Below are 8,494 nucleotides of genomic sequence, written 5' to 3'. Positions count from 1 at the left end.
AATATAATATAATTTTTTTACATATACATTAAAAAAAAAAAAATTTTTTTTAAAATATTTTTTTTTTACTACTAATGAGAAAAAGGAAAAAAAGTAACAAAATCCTATAATTAAATATTCAGATTCTGCACGTGTATATCCCAGATTCACACTTATAACCTAAACATAGAAGCTTTTGATTAAAGTGTATATGATACTATCATGGTCAAGCACACACTGAATCATACCACCATAAAAAAACAACATCAATCTATATAAAAAAAGAACAGACAACCCGGGCGCGTGATTCACGCGCCCTGAAAAAGGAACGTACATCACGAAACACTGTCTTGTCAGTGGGACCCACATAGGCCTCTCACTCTTTTTCTTGTATGCTATATATTGCCAAAATCTCACAAATCAAATGCTAGAATATCTAGAGAGAGAAAGTGCACAAAGAAATAAAAAAAAACTATTGTATTGAAGATTTAGAGAGAGAGAAATAGTGCATGCGATTGAGTGAAGAAATTGAGCAAGATTGAATTTTTCGGAATGGGTTTTGTGTTTTAATTCGAAGGGTCAATTTTGTTTCTTATGAGATTATTTTGATTTTAAGAAAAAGAATAGAATTGTTCAGAAGTTGAAAGGCATTGACTTTCTGATTACCTTGGTGTGTCAATGTAAGTCAATTATTATGTTTATTTTAATTATTCAGTCACTATTGTTTTTTATAAATATATATTTTTATTTTATTTTAGTGATTGATTTTTATACATTTTCTCTGTCTCTTTCTCTTCCACAGATCCCAGAGAGACAGTGAGAAGGATCTGAAAATTGTTTTTTACTAAAAAAAAAACAACTTTCTTGGTACTGTCAAGTAAAAGGTATCTTTTTTGTCACTGTACCTATGTTGCTTTCCAATTTCCATGTCATAATTTTTCCTTTTTTTTTATTAGGGGAAAGGGTGGTGAATCGTGAATGCATTTGGTTGAATGTGAAATTGTTTTTATTTTATTTCATTTAAAAGAAGACCAATCTATTTTTATTTTATTGTTTTATGTGTTCTGAATTCTGATTTGATTGATTTTGTTGGGACCATTTTGGTTTTCTTCTTCTTCTTTGAAAAATTTTCAACGCTGACAAAAATTGGTCAGGTTTTATATTGTTAAAAATAGGAAAAGAAAAAGGGGTTTTCTTGTCTTGTTCCTCTTCTCACATTAGCAACTTCTTTTTAAAAAATAGAATAATGCATGGAGAGTTGACAAGGCAAAAAACTTGTCTTTATTATATTATTATTATTATTATTTATGTTTAGATTTATATTATGATATAATATTATAATTATAATATATTATAATATTCAAATATTGTGGATATTTTACTTAATTTGGTTTAAAAGGTCAAAAGTTGAGTAAAGAATCCAAAACTGAAAAGTGACTTGGGAAATTGTGATAGTGACATTTTCTGATAAGAACCTTGAGAACTAAAGTGAGTTACCGAAAAGTGTGCATGAACATTTTTGTTTATTTTTTGTTTATAAATAAAAATTGTAGTCTTTTTTAGGTTTGATTGGAAGAGTTGTGACTAATAGTTTTCCATAGAACAACTTCCATTGTTGAGATTTCTCTGTTTTCTCAACCTAAGAAAATGTTCTAACTTGTCTTTGAATTTGATCACTGTATGCTTCAAACCCCCTTTGATTTTGATCTCTCCTTTTGTGTATTCTGTTTTATATTTTGTTATTTTTTAATTATTTTCCAATGATTATAAATATGATTATGTGATTTAAGTGATCGATAAACTTTAGTTAAAGATAAATTGTTTGGGAAAACTCGAGTTTGAATCTTAGTTGAAACAACTTTTTCCGGACTTTACTTATCTTCTGGTTGTAGGGTTAAAAAAAAATTTGTTTTAAAAAAATTTTGTGCTTTTCATTGTTTATTGTTGTTATGTTGATGTGGTGACTTAAAGTATCTGTTATGTAGCTTAGGAAAATGGAAGGACATGGTGAAATGGGACTTATTGGAGAAAATTTTGATTCTGGTTTGTTAGGGAGAATGAGGGAAGATGAATATGAAAGCAGGTCAGGAAGTGAAAATTTTGATGGTGCTTCTGGTGATGATTTAGATGCTGGTGATGATCAACCACAGAATAAGAAGAAGAAATATCATAGACACACTCCTCAACAAATTCAAGAGCTCGAATCGTATGAATTTACAAAATTATGCAATCTTTTTAACATATTGTGATTGATTGTTGATTATTTAGTTGCATAAGGTTTGGTTGTTGTTGTTGTTATTGATTATTGATTATCAGTTTATAATGGTTTTTGTATTTTGATTGGTTTAGATTCTTCAAGGAGTGTCCTCATCCTGATGAGAAGCAAAGATCAGATCTTAGCAAGAGGCTTGGCTTGGAGAACAAGCAAGTCAAGTTCTGGTTTCAGAATCGTCGAACTCAAATGAAGGTAAATCTGAATTACATTTGTGTTTATGCAGTTGTATGTAGTTTGTTGATGAAATTGGTATTAGGATTGGGAGATTTCAACTTATTTTAGTACATATATTAACCTATGTAGCACTACTTCATATTAAAAGTGTATATGAGTGTTTGACACGTGTTGGTATTCGACATTGACACTTTTGATTACATATAATTACTTTCATTTTTTCTAATTCTTACAAGTGTCTGTGTCAATTGAATGGTTATGAACTGCTCTCACATATATGTTAAATTATATATTTGGTTCCTGCATAAACATTGACACTAGTAGTAATTTGAAAAAAAGGAAGTGATTGAATATAAACACATATATCCCATTTGAAGTGTCGGTGCTACATAGACTCTTATAACTTCAAATTTATGAATTCGTCACTGATGATTGATATGTTGTACTAAATGAATTGCATTTCTTGACTCAGACGCAACTCGAACGCCATGAGAACATGATTCTTAGGCAGGAAAATGAGAAGCTCCGAGCTGAGAACAGTGTGATGAAGGAAGCTATGGCGAATCCAATATGCAGCAACTGTGGCGGCCCAGCAATTCCCGGTCAGATTTCAATGGAGGAACACCAGATTAGAATTGAAAATGCCCGATTGAAGGAGGAATTGACCCGTGTGTGTACCTTGGCCAACAAGTTTCTAGGCCGACCACTCTCAGCTCTGGCCAACATGGCTCTGCCATCTCCAAATTCCAGTCTTGAACTCGGTATTGGAAGGAATGGTATCGTCTCAGGTTCAAGCAACTTCGGCATGTCCATGCCAATGGGATTTAATATGGGAGATGGTGTTATGGGAACTCCGCCGACACATTCTGGAATGACACATTCTGGAATGAGATCACCTATGGGAATGATGGGAAATGATGCCCAGCAAGAGCGAACTATGCTTATCGATCTTGCAATAGCTGCTATGGATGAACTTATCAAGATGTCTCAACCAGATTGTCCTCTCTGGATGAAGAGTTCAGAAGGTGGGAAGGAAGTGCTGAATCATGAAGAGTATGCAAGGTCTGGTTCGCCTTTCACCAATCCGAAACCGAATGGTTATGTGACCGAAGCTACTAAAGAAACTGGGCTGTTAATCATCAACAGTGTGGCCCTGGTGGAAACATTGTTGGATGCGGTACGCTATGCAATGATGTTTAACTTATTTTATCATAAATCTAGTGTGTGTTTGCATGAGTATTTGTCAAATGTGATTCTAAATAAACTTGATTTGTTTAACATGATTTTGAAGGGATTGATGCGCATTTAGTCTCGAGTATGCGACAAAGTTTGTTAAATATTTCTTTTAATTCATTATTTATGTCAATAGGATCGGTGGACAGAGATGTTTCCATGTATGATTGCTCGAGCGGTAACCTTGGATGTAATATCTAGCGGCATGGGTGGAAGCAGAAATGGAGCTCTGCAAGTGGTATGTTTAATTTCTCTTTGGTGTGTTTTCTCGACTTTGCTATATTTGTTTGAAACTAATTAGGATTGATTATGCTTTTGCAGATGCATTCTGAGATTCAATTGCCTTCTCCATTAGTCCCGGTTCGACAATATAGTGTTCTTAGGTTTTGCAAGCAGCATGCAGAAGGTGTGTGGGTTGTGGTTGATGTTTCGATCGATATCGGTCGTAATACTGCTAATGGAAACCCTTATATGAGCTGTAGGAGACTTCCTTCTGGCTGTGTTTTGCAGGATATGCCGAATGGTTTATGCAAGGTAATTGTCATAATCTAAATCATTTTAAATATTGATTTTCCTTTGTATTGCATCATTTATTACTCGTACAATGTTCAATAGTTTGACGAAAAATATTTTCGGTATTTTTCTTATAACCTTCACTATACTATAAGCATTTAAAGTGTTGTTGTTTGTCTTGAGAATTGTTTTTTGTTTTCGATGATTTAACTAAGATTAAAACGAACTTTTGGCTACGCATATGCACGCACATATCTATTAATAGTTAACCTCAACCACATTTTAATTGTTGTCAAATGTGAACTATGACTACTTATGCGATAAGCCTCACTAATTGCATTGATCTTATATATAAGCATTTATATAAACCTCAACCACATTATAAGCATTTAAAGTGTTGTCGTTTGTCGCTAGAATTGTTTTTTGTTTTCGATGATTTAACTAAGATTAAAACGAACTCTTTCCTACGCACATGCACGCACGCACGCACATATCTATTAATAGTTACCTCAACCACATTTTAATTATTGTCAAATGTGAACTATGACTACTTTATGCGATAAACCTCATTAATTGCATTGAACTTATATACCAATCATGAAATTGACTGAATGTTAATTAAATTATTGTAGATTACTTGGGTTGATCATTCTCAATATGATGAAAGTGCTGTACACCAAATCTATCGGCCGTTGGTCAATTCTGGCCTCGCATTTGGCGCTCATAGATGGGTTGCAACTCTCCAAAGGCAGTGTGAGTGCCTTGCAATCCTCATGTCTACCATGCCATCTGAGGACCCCACAGGTAGGCAACACAACTCGTTGATTAATATAATTAATATAAAATCATTACGAAATATTTTCATAATTAATGTTGTCAATTGTGGAAAATAGCATATTGTTCAAATTATGCTTGCAACTGTTTTATAGCATTGCTATGACCGCTATCTGTCAATATTTTGTATTGAATACCGTATCGCGGAACTATAATAATTTGTTCAAATTCCGCAATGCAATAACAGCTATTTAACACCACTATAATTATTAGGACGATTTGATTTGATTTGTATAGTTTTTATTCCATTTGTATATTTGTTAAGAGAAATTAGTTTCAAATTTTATTGACATATATGAATGATTCTTGACAGCCATAAATCAAGCTGGTAGGAGAAGCATGTTAAAGCTCGCACAGCGAATGACCGATTACTTTTGGTCAGGAGTTTGTCCTTCGACCGCGTGCAAGTGGGATATCCTTCACATTAGTAACATGGGTAACAGCGACATGAAAATCATGTCCCGTAAACATCAGGATAACTCTGGCGAATCTACCAGCATTGTGCTAAGTGCTGCAACTTCTGTTTGGTTGCCAGTGTCGCGCCAAAGGGTGTTTGATTTCTTGCGCGAGGCTCGGTTGAGAGGTGAGTGGGATGTTTTGACCGGTGGTGGACCAATGCAGGAGATGGTCCACATTCCTAAAGGACAATCACTTGGAAATTCTGTTTGTATCCTCCGCGGCAATAATGTAAGTATCTTTTCGATTTTGTTCTTCATGAAACAACTAACTAAAAAAGTTTAGTGTTTGTTTTAGATTATTATTTGCACCCCTCAAAACTTAGTTACCCTTCCATTAATAACATGTTTGGGAACTTGTATTTGAACATGTTTTTCGATTCTCAAACAAGAAAAAAGAATTGATTTTCTAAAAAACATTTCTAATTTCTAACGCGTTGCAAATTAACATTTTGTGTGTAGGCTTCTAATGGAAATGAGGGCAACGTGCTATATCTCCAAGATTCATGGACCGATAGCTCTGGCTCGATGATCGTGTACTCTCCAATCAACATGCAATCCTTGAACATGGTGATGAACGGCGGTGATTCCTCATTCATCTCTCTTTTGCCATCCGGTTTTTCAATTCTTCCAGACGGCCATTCCAACAACAATTGCGTCGGAACTTCAAATGACGGAAGTGGCAACGGCGGCAGCGACAACAATGACAGTGGAGGATGCTTGCTAACAGCCGGAATACAAATGTTGCTCAACAATCTTCAAACAAGTAAGCTCACAATGGAGTCAGTTGATGCTGTTAATGCACTCATCACATGTACCATTCAAAAGGTCAAAGATGCACTTGGAGTTGCATGAAGAAAATTGAGAATAAATAAAACTTTTTTTTTATTTTATTCATGATAACAAATTTGGTTTTTTTTTTTTTTTTTTTTTTTTTTTTTTTTTTTTTTTTTTTTTTTTTTTTTTTTTTTTTTTTTTTTTTTTTTTTTTTTTTTTTTTTTTTTTTTTTTTTTTTTTTTTTTTTTTTTTTTTTTTTTTTTTTAATTTATCTTTGAAAATTATGAACATATAAAAGAGTCACATATTTTGGATGTATAGGGAAAATTTTAGATTATAGTTTGGAAAGGCTGAGGCATAAATTAAGGATCTCTCTTGCAAGGAAATTAAATTAATTAAGTTTCTTAAGTCAAGAACGAACCATGAAAAAAGCAATATGGTTTTGCTTTGTGTTTGGTTCGGGTATTGACTTGTTACATGAGAGTTTGTCTCAAGCCTTTTTGGTTAAATTTGTCCAAAATTAAGAATATTATTATGTTGTTCATGCTTACTTTGCTTAAAGCTAAAATGGATATTGCATGACAATGTTGCTGATTATTATCTTCTTGAATGCATTACTATGTGGTTGGTTGTCATGCCCCATTAACTCCATAGAATAAAATTTTGATGGATATATATCAGTCAAACAAAACAACTTCTCATTATCAAATGCAAACAATGAATCTTTTGGATTTAAGCTTGCTACACAAAGAAGCAACTTAGTGTTCAACCGTGTGTGAATGAGTTAGTGTGCCTAGAATAATTATCAAAAGAGATTTTTGTTTTCTGGTGAGGGCAAGAGCCTCAGTTACATCTTTAGTAGATTCTCCTATGCTTTCAGCAGAGATTTGAACTTGCATGCACCATATTGTAGGAGTCTAACACTCTTTTAAGTATAATTTCAAATTAGAATTATTTAGATAAGTCATAATATCTATTGAAAAATCTAGAATTATATTAAACATAGAAAAGTATAAAAAATATATAGAAGTATGTATTAATTAGACATGTCTTAGAAGTATGTCTTGAGTTATCTTATGTACCTATCAATGCCTCCTTGTACTTAACCTTTAAAATCAAGCAAGGTGTAAGTTTCCTCTTAGAAATACTTTACTTCCTCTAACAAAGTGAAATCTAGAGCTTGGTTGAGAGAATTGTGCGAATAAAGTTGATAGATGGCAACTCGTACCTACACTTCTTTCCACTTTTATCTTTTTTACAAAAGAGAATTATTAGAAAAGGTGTTTTTGCATGAAAGCTTTGTTTGGTTCTCAAGGTGCATGAGAGATTGTGGACAAAGTTTGTCTCAAAATGAGAATGAAGCATTGTCAATGATGAAAATGAAATATCAATTTGCTCTCACCTTCATCTATCAATATTTAGATGATTCTATATTTGATAAGGTTGGCGATGCTACTACCTCAAATGAAGCTTGAGAGATTTTGGAGAATCACGTCAATACATTGACAAAGCGAAGTGATTTCAATTCCAGAGGTTAAGCGTACTCTGGCAAATTTACGTAAGGCAAAGTTTGGTTTTTTAGGGGTAATTGTGGAAAAGTTGACAGACAAGACTTCAAGGAAGAAGATAGGGATACTAATTGTAACACCCCGATCTTTAACAGCGCGAGTGTATTTTTTTTTCCTTAAAAAAAGAATCATAAAACAAAGAAATAAAGAAATAAATACTTTTGGATAGAATATTTAAGTCGTAACACAACGACAAAAGTTAACAATATTTACAAACAGTGGAAATAGTTTTTGAAACAAAAATCCAAAGTATTTAAATAGCAAAATACACTGGGGCTATGAGACCTATCAGACATAGCTCATACCCCTGGGTTATTCTCGGCAGACACCTGCATAAAAACACTGCCCCAAGAATCTCTACTTTCCCACGTGATTGCGTTTCAGCAAGTGTACTGAATCGTTGCAAGTAATAATAAAACGGTAGTATCGAGTGTCGAACTCAAAGATTGCGTTTTACTATTGAATTATATTTAGTTACTAAAATTGAACAAAAAGTTCCCAAGTTGATTGAAATAATATTTAAAATTGACAGCAGTAGTAAAATTGATACTTTATAAATTGAGAAAAATGTCAGGGATGAGTTTCACTTCGAATCCAACCTTGGTGTCTTATTTGATCCTAGTTATTGAATTCCTTTATTGAATTATTACCGAATTCTCTTTATTATTCTTGCCCTAATGTCTTAG

General features: G+C 33.1%; 1 protein-coding gene across 4 annotated transcripts; it reads left to right on the top strand.

Moving 5' to 3' along the window:
- Positions 1-420: 420 nt before the first annotated feature.
- Positions 421-6,507, top strand: LOC101514566 (homeobox-leucine zipper protein HDG1-like). Of its 4 annotated transcripts, none has more exons than XM_027330937.2 (10): positions 421-659; positions 782-863; positions 2,032-2,185; positions 2,329-2,446; positions 2,901-3,605; positions 3,798-3,899; positions 3,983-4,195; positions 4,807-4,978; positions 5,322-5,695; positions 5,926-6,507. In XM_027330937.2, the coding sequence occupies exons 3-10, from the start codon at positions 2,037-2,039 to the stop codon at positions 6,316-6,318; spliced, it is 2,226 nt and encodes a 741-aa protein (XP_027186738.1). In that variant the 5' UTR covers positions 421-659; positions 782-863; positions 2,032-2,036; the 3' UTR covers positions 6,319-6,507. The 4 variants fall into 4 exon arrangements, with proteins under 4 accessions (XP_027186738.1, XP_027186734.1, XP_027186736.1 ...); XM_027330933.2 differs by having other exon boundaries at positions 1,965-2,185; XM_027330935.2 differs by lacking the exons at positions 421-659; positions 782-863 and adding an exon at positions 1,493-1,657 and having other exon boundaries at positions 1,965-2,185.
- The last annotated feature ends 1,987 nt before the right edge of the window (positions 6,508-8,494 follow it).

This window comes from Cicer arietinum, chromosome 8 (genome assembly GCF_000331145.2).
Source record: "Cicer arietinum cultivar CDC Frontier isolate Library 1 chromosome 8, Cicar.CDCFrontier_v2.0, whole genome shotgun sequence".
In the NCBI taxonomy this organism is placed as follows: Eukaryota; Viridiplantae; Streptophyta; class Magnoliopsida; order Fabales; family Fabaceae; genus Cicer; species Cicer arietinum.
This window is presented reverse-complemented; position numbering and strand designations above follow the sequence as displayed.

Coding starts and splice junctions, on each gene's coding strand:
- LOC101514566 (XM_027330933.2), top strand. CDS start 1,974: ATGGAAGGACATGGTGAAATGGGACTTATTGGAGAAAATTTTGATTCT. Junction 2,186..2,328: donor CAAATTCAAGAGCTCGAATC/GTATGAATTTAC, acceptor TGATTGGTTTAG/ATTCTTCAAGGAGTGTCCTC. Junction 5,696..5,925: donor GTATCCTCCGCGGCAATAAT/GTAAGTATCTTT, acceptor TTTTGTGTGTAG/GCTTCTAATGGAAATGAGGG.